The sequence below is a fragment of the Erpetoichthys calabaricus genome, chromosome 2 (genome assembly GCF_900747795.2).
Source record: "Erpetoichthys calabaricus chromosome 2, fErpCal1.3, whole genome shotgun sequence".
NCBI classification, from domain to species: Eukaryota; Metazoa; Chordata; class Cladistia; order Polypteriformes; family Polypteridae; genus Erpetoichthys; species Erpetoichthys calabaricus.
In genome coordinates, this window is record NC_041395.2 from 259,330,640 (window position 1) to 259,347,194 (window position 16,555).

General features: G+C 35.9%; 1 protein-coding gene across 3 annotated transcripts in view; it reads right to left on the reverse strand.

Annotated features, from left to right (window-relative positions):
• Window positions 1–16,555, reverse strand: part of prkg1b (protein kinase cGMP-dependent 1b) — a 692,808-nt gene that overhangs the window by 13,430 nt on the left and 662,823 nt on the right. For all 3 annotated transcript variants that reach the window (XM_028795416.2, XM_028795414.2, XM_028795415.2), the window contains one exon: window positions 362–458. In XM_028795416.2, coding sequence (XP_028651249.1) covers window positions 362–458 — 97 coding nt within the window. The remainder of the gene's footprint in view (window positions 1–361; window positions 459–16,555) is intronic.

A 16,555-nucleotide genomic window follows, 5' to 3' on the forward strand; every position in this document is an offset into this window, starting at 1 on the left:
ACTATGTTCTACTAATAAAATGTACTGAGTGTAAATTAACTTAAATATTTTAACATTTTAGTAGTCGCTTCTAGAATAATTTCATTCCATAAAAAGGGAAGCAAAGCAGATGTGTGCCACTGACAGTGTGTATTTTAAGCATTTAAAATTGTTACACAGGTTAAGTTTAATTTGTCCAGCATTTTTGTGAGATGTGAATTTTTACACTAGCAATTATGTCATTGGTTGAAAGTGCAATATAAAAATTCATTTTTAAAACTGGTGAAAATTACTTAGCAATTAATACTGCACAATGTACATTGTTGATTTTGAGTTTCAGCATGTAAAAATATAAGATTAATATTGGAATATCAAATCTTACCAGTTCCACCCGTCCAAATCCTCCAACTCCTAGTGTGTCAATAATGTTAAAGTCTGCAAGTTTCAGGTTGGAGAAGAAGGCATTTTCGGCTTCATACCTGTATTTTTTAAAATGAAAAAATGGAAACTTCTTTGAAGCTTGGATAATGCAAGCGATAGACTTAAACACAGGGCTGCAGGATTCTGGAATGCTCTTTACTTCCATCTTAACAGAGTTTTAATACTAAATTTGCATTATCTTTTTTCCCTTGGTCCCAAAAATTACTTTAGAAATTAATTAGTTTCCAAGTCTTCAGGATTGCAAAGGTCAAAATATATTGGTTCTTCACATGGAAAACCAATAATAATTTCTTTTTCACATCTTGAATAAATGTTTCCAGTCCTTGTGAAACAAAAAAAAATAAGTTCCTTTAGTTTATCATTTTTTTTGCTCCATTTAACGTAATAAAAATCCTGGGAAGATGTTCACAGTAATAGTGCCTGAATGACACCTGCGGCACCTGCTTTTTGTATATTTGCACGCAGAATGAATAGCAACAATATTTTCAGCAATCTTTCTGCATCTAGACCACAGATCCAGACAGAGTGCCAACACCAAGAGCTGCAGTAAGAAAAATATATACAGTCCTCAAAGTTGGTGCAACCCCCATGCCAAAAAAAATTCCCATGTGCAGTTCTGAGAAGTAAGAGCCCCCTAAAAATACTTTCTAGTTGATCCTCTTGGTATTTTTAGAAGCTCTATTGCGAGCAGGGTCTTCCTTCCCTCCTACCATAACAGTTTGGCTGCACTTCATGGACATACTTTAAAAGGGGAGCTGGAGGAATTTAAATGACATAGATGTTCACCTTGAGCTTCCTGCACTAGACAAGCTGTGCTAGCCTTGCGCCTGCAGGACCGTGCACTTGTATCAAATGAACCTTGTTTAATAGGAATGCAGTATGGCTCTTCATGAATACAAGAATGATTAACTAGGTAGGTTTCTGAAAATCTGAATTTACTTTCAGCAATGAAAGCATTCAAACCAAGATGTGTATACACTATATACTATGAAAATATTCTATAACCTCAAACTTAAAAGAAAACATACATTTTAGTTTTACACAAAAGTGATCATCAATGGTTTTATTCTTCCAGATTGTTATCCATCCATCCATTATCCAACCCACTATATCCTAACTACAGGGTTACGGGAGTCTGCTGGAGCCAATCCCAACCAACACAGGGCGCAAGGCAGGAAACAAACCCCAGGCAGGGCGCCAGCCCACCGCAGCCAGATTGTTATAATACAGTGAATACAATGAATAGACAGATGCATTTACTTATCAAAATGTTGCCTTCATTAAACAGTATAGTGAAATGCATTTATTGAATATACAACTGAAAAATCTAATAACAGATATACGGTAATAAAGAAATACGCCACCCAAACGATATATTTTTAAATGTGTTACATACCCTGTGTAGTTTGCATTGATGGCAGAGAAACATTTTTAATCCAATGTTTTTATGCAAAACAGACAGGGCTAGCTCTACCATACATGCACAGTCAGTGGTTGCCATTGGGGGGTCAAGTGTTTGAGGAGTCGCATTTTCTCAACCTCGAGTGAACCTCATGGGGGACCCTCCCTTCTCCCACCAGCTCTTCCATGCAATAAAATATATAGCAATTGCCTTAAAGACAGTATGGTTTTTCCAAGGTAAGTGAAAAAGCACTGAACAGAGTAGACAATGTTTCTGATATAATAAGGGTCTATGGTGACCAACACTGAGCAACAGCAAACAATATCAAAAAGTCCATGAAAAAATCTCATGTTACTTGTGTCATATAATCCAAGTCAAGTCATCCAGTCATGTGTTCACTATATTCCAAACATGTGTATTTTTACAAAAATATTGCTAAATAAACTACTTTTGAAAAACTATCTTGGAATGAAAATGGAACATACTCAGATGCATCCCAGTATTTGAACTGAAGACCCACTCGCCCCATTAATTAGTCAGGAGTCCAGGCCAGTAGCAGCTTATTAACATTGCACTTTACGTAAAATTAACAAAAATTTGGCACTCAGTGACACCTAGTAAAGCTTAAAATTTTGGAAAAGCAAGTGAAAATATTATCAGAAACAGACTATGCCTCATACTTGTGCATATCTGAGATGTTTCAACAAGCAGATGGTCAATTCACCTGCACAATTTCACACACTGCTGATAAATAATCCTGAGGTACTGTATTCCAATTGTGGCTCACTGCTACTGAATATAAATAAAACAACAGATGGAGGGTCTACAATTCAAATGCTCGTTTCCATTTGGAGATGTTCCATTTTCATTCATGACAGCATTTTTCAGAGATGGTTTATTTACAAATATTTTAGTAAAAATTCATTTTAGGGACGTTGTGAGTGTACAGGTGGCTTGACACGTGGATTATGTAACAATAGTATACGATTTTTTCATTGAGATTTCTATGCTATTTGCTGTTGTCCAGCATTGGTCACTATAGGCCTCCACTCTATCAGAAATGTTGTTATCTACAGTGCATCCGGAAAGTATTCACAGCGCATCACTTTTTCCACATTTTATTATGTTACAGCCTTATTCCAAAATGGATTAAATTCATTTTGTTCCTCAGAATTCTACACACAACACCCCATAATGACAACGTGAAAAAAGTTTACTTGAGATTTTTGCAAATTTATTAAAAATAAAAAAATTGAGAAAGCACATGTGCATAAGAATTCACAGCCTTTGCCATGAAGCTCAAAATTGAGCTCAGGTGCATCCTGTTTCCCCTGATCATCCTTGAGATGTTTCTGCAGCTTAATTGGAGTCCACCGGTGGTAAATTCAGTTGATTGGACATGATTTGGAAAGGCACACACCTGTCTATATAAGGTCCCACAGTTGACAGTTCATGTCAGAGCACAAACCAAGCATGAAGTCAAAGGAATTGTCTGTAGACCCCCGAGACAGGATTGTCTCGAGGTACAAATCTGGGAAAGGTTACAGAAAAATTTCTGCTGCTTTGAAGGTCCCAATGAGCACAGTGGCCTCCATCATCCGTAAGTGGAAGAAGTTCGAAACCACCAGGACTCTTCTTAGAGCTGGCTGGCCATCTAAAATGAGTGATCGGGGGAGAAGGGCCTTAGTCAGGGAGGTGACCAAGAACCCGATGGTCACTCTGTCAGAGCTCCAGAGGTCCTCTGTGGAGAGAGGAGAACTTTCCAGAAGGACAACCATCTCTGCAGCAATCCATCAATCAGGCCTGGTAGAGTGGCCAGATGGAAGCCACTCCTTAGTAAAAGGCACATGGCAGCCCGCCCGGAGTTTGCCAAAAGGCACCTGAAGGACTCTCAGACCATGAGAAAGAAAATTCTCTGGTCTGATGAGACAAAGATTGAACTCTTTGGTGTGAATGCCAGGCGTCACATTTGGGGGAAACCTGGCACCATCCCTACAGTGAAGCATGGTGGTGGCAGCATCATGCTGTGGGGATGTTTTGCAGCGGCAGGGACTGGGAGACTAGTCAGGATAAAGGGAAAGATGACTGCAGCAATGTACAGAGACATCCTGAATGAAAACCTGCTCCAGAGCGCTCTTGACCTCAGACTGGGGCAACGGCTCATCTTTCAGCAGGACAACGACCCTAAGCACACAGCCAAGATATCAAAGGAGTGGCTTCAGGACAACTCTGTGAATGTCCTTGAGTGGCCCAGCCAGAGCCCAGACTTGAATCCGATTGAACATCTCTGGAGAGATCTTAAAATGGCTGTGAAACTGACGCTTCCCATCCAACCTGATGGAGCTTGAGAGGTGCTGCAAAGAGGAATGGGCGAAACTGGCCAAGGATAGGTGTGCCAAGCTTGTGGCATCATATTCAAAAAGACTTGAGGCTGTAATTTCTGCCAAAGGTGCATCGACAAAGTATTGAGCAAAGGCTATGAATACTTATGTACATGTGATTTCTCAGTTTTTTTATTTTTAATAAATTTGCAAAAACCTCAAGTAAACTTTTTTTACATTGTCATTATGGGGTGTTGTGTGTAGAATGCTGAGGAAAAAAATGAATTTAATCCATGTTGGAATAAGGCTGTAACATAACAAAATGTGGAAAAAGTGATGCGTTGTGAATACTTTCCGGATGCACTGTACATTCTCTGTAATTTCTTTTTCATGGTCATCAATACAAACTTCATGGAGTAATTTAACTTATAAAAATATTTTTGGGTGCATTGCCATATTTAGGCATAAGCCAAACAAGCTATATCTATAATTTTAGAATTATTTTTTTGTTTTTAAAAATTTGATGTGATTTTTTATGTCCATTGTAGTTTTAAATAATTTGGGTAACACTTTAGTTTAGATACTGCAAAAAGGCACATAATCAGCATTTACTATTATGTTTCAAGACCTTAACACACACTTTTTTCAGTCTTCATAACACTTAAAAGGCATCAAACAAAACTTCACTTTGGAGTGGTCTGAGATGCATTCCTCTTGATATTATATATTTAGTGTAAGACCTCTGTATCCTTTTTATTAACAAGTAACTTTATTATCATGTCAATACACCACACTGCACAGAGAAGAATAACCTATCTACTGATGTTTTTTCTAAGTGTTATTAAGACAAAAAGTGTAACAGATGCATTTTTGCAATATCGAAACTGAAGTGTTACCTAACTTGTACCTAACGGCCTTCTGCTGTTATGCACCTAAAATCTGGAATAGCCTGCCAGTAGGAATTCGCCAGGCTAATACAGTGGAGCACTTTAAAAAACTACTAAAAACACATTACTTTAACATGGCCTTCTCATAACTTCACTGTAATTTAATCCTGACACTCTGTATATCCAATTCATTATAATAACTATTCATTCAAAATTTGTACTAACCCCTAATCTCTCTTCTGTTTCCTTTTCCGGTGTCCTATTGGTGGTGGCTTGTGCCACCACCATCTACCCAAAGCACCATGATGTTCCAACAATGATGGATGGATTAAAAGCCAGAAGTCTGTATAACCATCAGCATCAAGTAACTCCGTGAGAACCCTAACTACAAAGAGGACTATTTCATTTATGTTAGGTAGAATGCCCAAAGGGGACTGGGCGGTCTCGTGGCCTGGAACCCCTACAGATTTTATTTTTTTCTCCAGCTTTCTGGAGTTTTTTTTTGTTTTTTCTGTCCACCCTGGCCATCGGACCTTACTCCTTATTATGTTAACTAAGGTTGTCTTATTTTAATTTCTTTTTTGTCTTTTTTTCTTTTTTTCTTCATTATGTAAAGCACTTTGAGCTACTTTTTGTATGAAAATGTGCTATATAAATAAATGTTGTTGTTGTTGTTGTTGTTGTTATTTTCACTTTTAAAACCTTGCTATTAAATACTTAAAATGTGTACATCTGTTTCAGTGTTTTTGTGGCAACCTAAAGTCCTGTTTGGCTATGCACCTTTGTAAAACATTCTGGTGTAACGTTTTAACAAAGGGTCTCCAAGCATTATATAACTTAGGGCCTTACCAAGTTTAAATTTGACACTGTTTGGGTAGAGTATTCCACTAAAGATGTAATGCAAACAAGTTAGAAATGAAAATAAAACCCCAAAGATGTTATTCTTTCTCATCTGTATAAAGTATTTTTCAGATTTAGTATTTTCTGTATACAAAGTAGTTCAATCTCAGTTTCAGATTTCATGCTACATTCAGATCCATCTAGTCACACTGGAACAATGTGAGTGTAATGTGTAAGGAAGCCGTATTTCCCAGTGAAAAACCAAATATATGCACAAAGAACGCTGGAATTCAACATGAGACTCAGCCATTATAAGGCAGTTACCAAACCCCATCATGCTTTATGTGATAATACAAACCTTTCTATGCTGTAAATAGCATCTTCTTCAGAATTAAAAATATATAAAATGTTTTAAAAAGCAAACAGCCTATATTTATTTGAGCACTACCCTCTAGATTTTCTCAGAAATTAATTCTGAGAATTCTTCAGGCAAAACCAATTCTAAACCAATCATGAACTATTATGTAGTGTCATAGAATCCAGCTGATTAGAACTCTGATTAGTCTCACGTGTATCCAATACATATCAAATATTCCAGGAGCTGATACTGAGGTGGATACCAGCATAAAACTGTTAACATTGCGGACCTGTTCACCTATATTTCACACATACTGTATATGATGCTACACAACACTTACTCTTACCCCTAGTTATTTAAGGTTTTTAATTAAGTTTTTAAAGAAGTTTTAACTTCATTGCACCCATTTGTTGAGGTTAGTGCATGAATTCAGGTTAATGCGCCAGAAACAACAAGTCTTATTTGTTGTACTGCATGTGATCAGTTTTCCAGTTACTATGGGTGGATGATGCATGCATAAAACAGTATCTGAAGTGGTTTTCTAAGTCGCAGCACAAAACAGAACACAAAAGATGGATTGACCAGTCAGCAGATGTTGGCTCAAAAACGAACCACCTGACACTGACCACATAGTTCATTTTTTCATCAACAACTGAGAAAACAGAAGCCATGTGGGGTGTTATATTTGGCAAGCATAGTAGAAGCTGATAGAAACACAGACAAAGGCAGTTTAACCTTGATTCTTAAACTTGTTGATTATCTGAGCTGCACCTTAACACAAGTAAGAGAACAGAGCACCTGATGAAAACATAAAAACTGAAAAGACACTGTAATTGACCAAAAATTAACACAAATTCCTAAATTATATAAGGCATTAGCACTAACCATCATGATAAACATCATGTTACATGTAAAAATTGCCTTTACTGCAGAGTGATAATGTTGTGGCAAGCATTGCATCCACCTCGTCATGATGTGTATTATATTTCTATTTGGTTTGTACATTTGTTGTGGTGGACTTATCTGTGAAAGATATTTTCTAAAATAAAGTTTGTTTGATTAGCATTTCATGGAGGTAGAAATGAACTCCACCTTGTTAGTAGTATAATAAAAAAATAATACTAATAATATCCCATCAACTTAAAATACCTATTATTAGTCATAATGAACTTCACACTTTCCAGGCATGAAAAGATGTTGGCATGAGGCATCTTATTAAGGTGAACAGCACCATAGAGAAGAAAGAAATGGAAATTTTATCTCCATTACCTATACAGAAGCTATTTTTTTCTAATAATGTATTGTCTCACCAATTTTGAAAATGAAATAGTAGATATGCTCAAATCAATTTATTCAGAATGCTATAACTTTTGTCATGCTAGTGAAGTGACATTAAAATTTCATATTTCAAATAAAGAAAATTATTTAATTGTTCGTGATTGATATTATTGCAACAGTTGCAAGTAAAAGTAAAAATACACTGTACATTAATAAAATGTTCAAGGTTTATTTGAATCTAAAAAACTATAAAAATTATTTGAAGATTTCTTTGAATTTACATAGCAATCAATGACTTACAAAATAAAGGTCAGACTACCCAATTCAAGGCCTCAGTTGGAAGCTCAGTAGGAGGACGGTGTACATATTGGTGTTGCTTTATGCCCACTTTTTTGACACTTTATACATAACCAATGAGGACAATATGATGTCATGACAAAAACAGAAGATGGTCTTTTACATTCATCTCTGCTTTAATACTACAGTACATCAATTTTCTAAACTTATCTCTCTTCATTGTTAGAATGGGATGATGATGATGCCTTTCTGGCAGCAATGTGATGAATAGAAACTGATTGTGATAGATACATGAAAGCTCACTGACCTATTTTAAGATCATCAACAGTCTACTGTGAGAGTTCAATGCAGAATGAAGGAAAGTATTAAAACGTTTGTTTTTGCAGCTTTGTCTTTTAACCATACTACTGTATATTAGTAGTTACTGTAAAACATGCTAGGCTCTTAAGTGGAAGCGTGATTAATACAAATAAATTAAACAGAGTATAATTAGACTCATTATCCTTTTGATCAAAGTTTGGGCCTTTTAAACAACTTGAATAGTAGAGTAATTAAAAGATAAAATATGCACCCACATTTGAAGGAATAAAATAAATAAGGCTTAATCAGAAAATAAGGTAAATATGTACATTAACCGTAATACTTATTTCCTTATTAAATGTATTTGTTGTATTTTGATATTTTTATTCAAAGTGAGAAAAGTAGATACATATTTTTTGTTCATTTGAAACTGTTAAATAATGTTGGCAGCATTAAACTTTGAATGTAATGTATGAAATAAATTCAATTTGATATTTCCTATGTTTTAAATTATGTGCACTATATATACTGTATATGCAGTATATATTCAGAATATCAGTCTGGTAAGAACATAAGAGCCATTCTGACAGAACAGAACAGACCATTCAGCTAGCTTGTCAATCCCTATTCACGTACATTTTTCAAATCATCATTCAATTGAGTTTTGAAGATTCTCAAAGTATTCCTTTCTACCACCTGACAGAGGATCACCCTCTGGGCTCACCTAAGGTATGCAGTACCACCCTGGAATGAGAGGGAGCAGTGTCACTAATGTCTTCTTTGTCCTTTGTCTTCTTATCCCCTCACAGTGCCAAGATGACACCCAGTGAGTGAAACTGAGCCAGAGAAGCCTTGCATAATAACAGACAAATCCAGAAGGTGGTGTCGCATTTTGGACCTGAATACCCAAAAGACTGGAGCTCTCTAAAAGCCTGACCCACCTGTTTTTTGATTGTCATGATAGGGTGAACTTGGGGGTGATCACCTAAAAAGTATTTGGGTTTTACTTTCATTATTAAACGAGTTTGCCAAGTTTACATCCCAAGTTATTTTGGACTCGTTCTGCCTTGGTTATTCATGCCACACACCCTACTTCATAATTAATTTTCTCTCTGAAGGTAGAAAAACTTCCAAATGTTTGTGCAAAATTTGCCCTTAATCGGCTTCTAGCTGTGCCCTAGTATTTCTGTTGAACAATTTTATCATCTGAAATCCAATGTAATAGTTCCTCCAAAAATCTGAAAACTTCTGTCATGTTTCCTCTTAACGTTCCTTAAAATGGAAAGATAAAAAGAAAATATATAAAATCAAAATGTCAAGTGGAGATTAAAATGCTCAATAAATAATTCACTAAAAATGAGGTTAAAATCCCAGGCAGATTTATCCTTTAAAATAGTTAGGAGCCCCAATGCCTCTCTAAAATCTGGTGTCTTATCAGTTCATCCCAATAGGACCTTGCATTATGAGAAGACATCTGCCAGGTGCAGTCTTCTACTAAATCCTGGGTTCAGGGATCTAATGTCAGTCTGTCGGTACCAAAAGGACTTCCTGCTGAACCCCACTAGCGTCTTCCTCTGCCAGTCCTCCCACATCAACAGGATCGCTCTTACTCTTGTCTGTGTTGCTCAGCCCCACACTCAAGCACAACCTGCTGCTCACTTTCCCAGGGCATACTCCCGAGCACCTGCCTCCTTTCCTCATGACATGGGCACTTCATCATCCTGCCTCTCTATCCCTCCTTAACCATAATTTTTTCTTTCTTCCTCTTCTTTTATTTATTCTTATCATGATTTTTTCATCCCCTGATCTATAATGCAGGCTTCATTTATATTGGAAACTGGGTCCAGGTGCTGACCCCCGCCTACTCCAAGGTGTGAGTGAGGCACCTGACTGAATTCGCGATCAGCCAAGCACCCTAATCAACACTGGAACGGCACCAATCTAACAAAATATTCAACCTGCTCAGACTACTAGCAGAATATGTATAAATATATCTTCTCTGCCAAATTCTTCCTCTAAATTTCTTCAGTTAATGCATATAGAAATCAAAGGAAAACTTTGTTTAAAGCATAACTTGTAAAAATAAATAAAAAATGAAATACAAAAATACATGAAGAAAATCTGGAATGCTTAAACTATTCATTTGAATCTGCATCAAGCTAGTGCTTCACACTTTCCTTAAATTTTTGTAGTGTAAGGCTTACAGAAAATATCTGTTTTTCTGTTCTAGAAATATAGAAAATGTCCCATATTTCCATAGAAATTCTAGCATATTGGAACATGTCAATCATGCATTTGTTATGGCTACAGAAGCCATAGTAACATCTTATTTTAAGTTCTCTGTTTAGACATTCCTGTTTGCTTCTTGTGTATAGAATGATTCCTTAAGAGGAAAAGACAGAACAGTAAACAGAGTCATCTGTCATTCAACTGCCAATGTGCATGACATAGTATGCAAGCCAGTGATCGCACTAAATGCAAATTACATAAGGTGTCATACATTTTTTCTTTTTTAATGTAGTGCATATCCATGGTATACATACAACAAAAATCATTTGTCAAAAAAGATGTGTAAATTTTACTATTATCATGATTACACTAAGCACTGTTAAAGATACATTTCCTGTTTTAAAATGTTGTGGAAAGTGATTTTATTATTTTTTTGCTGTTAATTAGATATGTTCAAAGTTTAGAAACATGTACATTCTGAAAGTATGTCTGTTAGTAAAAGTGAGTTTAGCTGCCTCTACCACAGTCATTCAATCCCTATCAAGAGAAGTGTAATAAAGTGAAGTGCAGACAGGATGCTGACTTGTTTAGAACCATGAAAATGATTTACTGCTGTAATGTAATCTGGGCCTGCCCTTCTAAAATATGCACTTAATGCTCTACGTGGACAAGTTATAAAATGAACAAGACTTTAGCTGAAATAACAAAAAGTTTCCTGTATATTGGAATTACCTTGATAGACCATTCAGTAATAATTATTGTCAAATTTTAGGTAAATGCAAGAATTGTACTATAAACTGTACTGAGCTGTGACAGGTCTAAATGATAATCGCAAATGTAATAATGAATTACTTAAGCATGAAGGAGAATTAGCTGAAAACACTTGGTCAACAAAGCAAACAAACCTGCTGACTATGTCTTGTGATCTAATGCAATTGAAATGATCAAAATGAGTATGTTAATTGTTATTTGTATTAAAATAGCAAAACTACTAATTGGTCAATATGTACCTTTTTATTCTACAGTTAATATTTATTTGGTCTAGAAAATGAAAGACTGAAAAATGAAAGGATTTTACAGATTTAGCTTCTCTTTTTCTTATGTACAATTCATTTGTATATGCAGTAATTGCAGTTTAATATGGTGTTATACAGTGCATTCAGAAAGTATTTTGACACCTTCACTTTTTTCACACTTTGTTGCAGCTATATGCTAAAATCATTTCAATTAATTTTTCCCCACATTAACTAACATTTAATACCCCTGAATTGCAAAGCAGAAATATGATTTTACATAGTTTTGCAAATTTATTGTAATTAAAAAGCTAAAAAATCTAATTGACTTTCACTTTATTCACTTTACTCAGTACTTTGCTGAAGAACCTTTGGCAGCAATTACAACCTGGGGTCTTCTTAGGTTTGATATGACAAGCTTTGTATAACTGGATTCGAGGATTTTCTTCCATTTTTCTCTGCATACCCTTTCAAGCTCTGACATATTAGATGGAGACTGTTGGTGGACAACTGTTTTCATGTCTTTACAGAGATGTTCGATTGGGCTCAAGTCTGGGCTCTGGCTAAGTCACTCAAGGGCAATTCCCAGAGCTGTCTTAAACCTATGTGGTGTTTTGTTTGTGCTTATGTTCATTGTCCTGTCCTGTTAGAAGGTTGAGCCCTCAGACCAGGCTGAGGTCAAGATCATTTTGGAACAGGTTTTCATTAAGGATAAGGATCTTGACTATCTTACGTCCCAAAAACACAGCATAACACTGCCACCACCATGTGTCACCTTTGGAATGGTATTGTGTAGGTGATGCATGATGTCTGGTTCCCTGTCTGTAGAAACTGACACTATGTATTGAAGCAAAAACCAAATCATAAGGTCGAAGTAATTAACTACAGAGCTTAGGGACAGGATTGTGGAAAGGCACAAATCTGTGGAAGGCTACAAAAATTTCTGCAGCATTGAAGGTTCCCAAGATTACTGTGACCTCCGTAAATCTTAAATACTGTAGAAGAAGTTTGAAACAACCACACCTCTTCCTAGAGCTGACTGCCCTGTTAATATGAACAATCAGGGGCAAAGGGCCTTTGTAAGAGTGGTGACCAAGAACAAAACAGAAACTCTGATGAGGTCCAGAGAACCTGTATGGAAATAGGAGAAGCTCCCAAGGCACCTAAAAGACTTTCACACTGTGAGAAACAAGATCCTTTGGTCTGATGAAATCAAGATTCAACTGTCTGGTCTCAATTGTTAAGTGATCTAAACAGTATGTGAAAGATCTCCCCAGATATAAATTCCTGCTTTCATCATTTCAGTAAATGTACACACATTTTAGAGAGCTATCCTGATTTATAGATAATGTGAATACTCAACAAATTTTAGATATGGCAGGTTGCATGTTGAGTTACATGCACTACCGAGTGAATGTTTCTGTTAAAATCAAGTGATTGCAAATACAAATGTCAGATAGTTTTACATTTGTAAAAGTACATTTTCCTGTCTCCATAATTATATTCAGGTCTTCTAAGGACTGAAGAATGCAATATATTTGGAAATATGTCACATTTGTTCCTCTTATTGGTAATTTGGTTGCCTTTAAAGCCTCTGAGAGATAATTTATTCACTCGGAAATTCTTACTTGCATGTCTCCTGAGAGCAACTAACAATAAAAAATACCAACAAAAGAACCACACACAAATACAGTACATATTATGCAATTATCTATCTATCTATCTATCTATCTATCTATCTATCTATCTATCTATCTATCTATCTATCTATCTATCTATCTATCTATCTATCTATCTATCTATCTATCTATCTATCTATCTATCTATCTATCTATCTATCTATCATTTAATTCTAGCACAAGTTACAGTTCCTTCCAGTGCTTTGGATTCTGCAGGACTAAAATAGGATACTTCAAGTAGAGAAGATGAAGATATGACAAGAACAGACATGGTCAAAAACAGGTAAGAACTAGCTAAACAAGTCAAACTTCTATCATAGTAAGAAGAGAAAGAAAAAACTGAAGTAAAGATTTAGCAAGGAATCAAATAAAATAGCCTATTAGAAACTTAAATGGGGAACATCTGTTTGAAAGCTGGGAGACACATGGAATATTTCTCCAAAGCAACATTTGCCAATACAGGTGGAGAAAGATGCATTTTGCAATTTTTGTTGTATTTCTTTTTATGCTGTACGAGTTGCAATCATTCTATACTGGTTTGGGCTCACAAGTGAAATGTAACTAATAATGTGTTTGATTAAATATTGTAACATATAGTCAATACACTGAGGTTGAGTACTAGAATTTTTTTTAAATTTCTGCAGCATCTATGGGATGCAGACTTAATGTATTTTATTGACACTTGCTTAACAAATGCATTGCTTCTACAGTACATTTCCACATATGACACAGCACTAATGTTACCAATGCTGCTGACATTCAAAAACAAAGTGCTCTGCCATGTACACATTTTAAGTGGCTAATTTTAATTGTGTTACAGCAATGAAAGAACTTAATGAGAAATGTAGTTTTCAAGCACTGTTATATGAAACTGAAGTTCTCTGGCACATTTAATACTAGGGCTGTCTCTCCCATGAGGTTTCTTTTTTCGTTTCACATTTGACTACAGTGTTCACATGTGTCATGTCCTGAATAATTTATTGTGAAAACTGCATTTTATGGTATAACCTGTACAATTTATGGGAATGTACATGTGTGCAGTCAACAGAATTGTTGACTTCATTTTATATGTCTGCGGTGGGTTGGCACCCTGCCCGGGATTGGTTCCTGCCTTGTGCCCTGTGTTGGCTGGGATTGGCTCCAGCAGACCCCCCCGACCCTGTGTTCGGATTCAGCGGGTTGGAAAATGGATGGATGGATGAATTTTATATGTTAAAACAATACGCTGTATTTTAAATATTTTGAAACACTTTACTCTCAGTTATCAACTTAAAGGCTCACAAGGAGTAGCCAAGAGTCAAAGTTAGACAATATACTGATGTTTGTGGTATATGCCATAACTGAATATTCCTAATCTTGCAGGCTTTCATTTTCACTATAAAATAAAAAAGTTGGATGAATTAGGTCAAACCTATTTCTTATAAGGTTTAACAAATGAAACATTTCTGCCTCTAGTGTTATAATTTCATCTTTATTTTTAGATTGCAAAATTGGATTGTGATATATTGCAAAACATATTTTTAATTGCAGTATTATATCATGATTAATGTATAGTGATCAAATCATACTGCTGTATCCATGGCAAACCTGCCCCAATTACCAATATCATTTTCTTTTAATATACTGTGGTGCTGGGACCACAGATGGGATAATTAAAGATGATTTTTCACTTCAATTCTTCAAACAAGAAGCTATAATTTTGGAGACAGTTGTCTGTCAGTAGGTTTGAAAACCTTTTGTGAATATATTGCATGTTTCCGTATCTTAGTGTAATGCAGATACCCTGTGAATTGTTGGCTGAGCTTACTGCAATATATGAAAGATGAATTATAGTTGTGAAGTCTACTTAATTTGTGAGGGTATGACAGTAGAGTAACCATCACTGGGTCCACTAAATAGCCAAATACATCATGGCTTGGAGTTTGAAAGTGCAGTATTGAAAAAAATAAAAATGACTTGAAATGAATCCTCATGAGATGCTTTTCTATTAATGTTTATTTCCAGTGAGTGCCAGCTTTTTAGATTACATAAAATGCCTTTACTTACCTGCTTGGCAGAGTCCTCTCCTTTAAGGAGCTTGCTGCTGTTGCGATCAGTTGATGGACAGTTGTTCATCCTGCACGCAAGCGCATGAGAGGTGAAACTGGAAAGGGCAGAGCAGTTGCAGTGAAGGGGGTGGTAGAAGGTTTTATTTAGTCGTTCTTGGATTTTATGTTTTTTTTGTTGCTTAAGGGTTTAGATGTAATCCCCGAGGATGTGTGAAATGAGGTTAAGTTAGTTTGTGTGTAGGCATAAAGTGATCATAATGGAATGGATTACCCCTTTTTTCAGAAGTGGTATGAGTCCACTGCCATTCAGCGAGTGTGGCGGAAGTAGTGGAAAAGGCTCTGTGCCATTAGTCAGTCAGTGGTGAGGATAGCTGTCGCTATTGTGCGCATTGCAAAGTTTTTTTTGTGTGTGCTGTTGGCTGATTAAAAGGTATGTTTCAACCTTCTTAAACCAGGCTGCCTCCTAGTACTGGCGTGAAGTATACATTTTTGGTAGCTACAGAGCCATTTGATCAATTGTTGGACTTTTTTCCCCCAATATTATTATTTTTTTATTTAGCATTTATTTAGCATAATCTGCATTTTTGGAGCCCTTGCCAGTAACTACAAAATATTGAAAGTTTTAGTTATTTATTGATTTCTCTAATATGACTACTTTATTTTTTGCTGGATTGCTGCATATGATTTTTACAATTGCTATGTTTTTATTGTACTTTTTATTGTTGATCTCTTTTTTTGTTCTTTTTCTCACCAACAAATACTGGATTGTGACTGTTCATACAATAAATATCTATGACTTTGGTTTCTAAATACTTTGTGCTTCATCAGTGTTTTGGGGCATCATGAGCATCATCCGGCTATGAATTACCAGTGGGCACCGACACATGCCAGTGTATCACCACAGATGGAGGGTACAAAAAACTGTGTCAGGTTGTTGTTTTGTCATTTGTCAGCCCTGTCTGCATTTAATATAATATTTATTATAAGTTTCCCTTCTGCATAAAAATGGGGGAATAGGACAGAGTCATATATTTATTCATATATTTTGCTTGCCTCTGAAATCTAAAGACATTTAGTTAAAAATTTCAATGCATACTAAATGTTCCAGATTACTCCATGTATGCAATCAAAGATAAAAACTCAAACGACACTAATTAGTGGCCTCTTGTTCTTTTAAGGAAGTTAGACCACAGTGGCAGTGTACTGTATCTGATCAGGTCAGTCCAATAATTAGGTTTCCATTAACACTAATGTGCCTCATAATTCTGAGAAAATCAACAATCAAAACAGCTGCTAATAAGCATCCACCTTATGGCAGCAAGGGTGACAGACAGAATAGAACTGTAATAAAACATAGACTAAGGACCGAGCAAAAGCCAAAGGGATTCAAACTAAAGGCAGGATTTAAGACTGGGTAAAAATGACACATTAACAAGTTTGATTTAATGCCTTTTAAGAGATTCTGCTTATCCTATGCACCTAT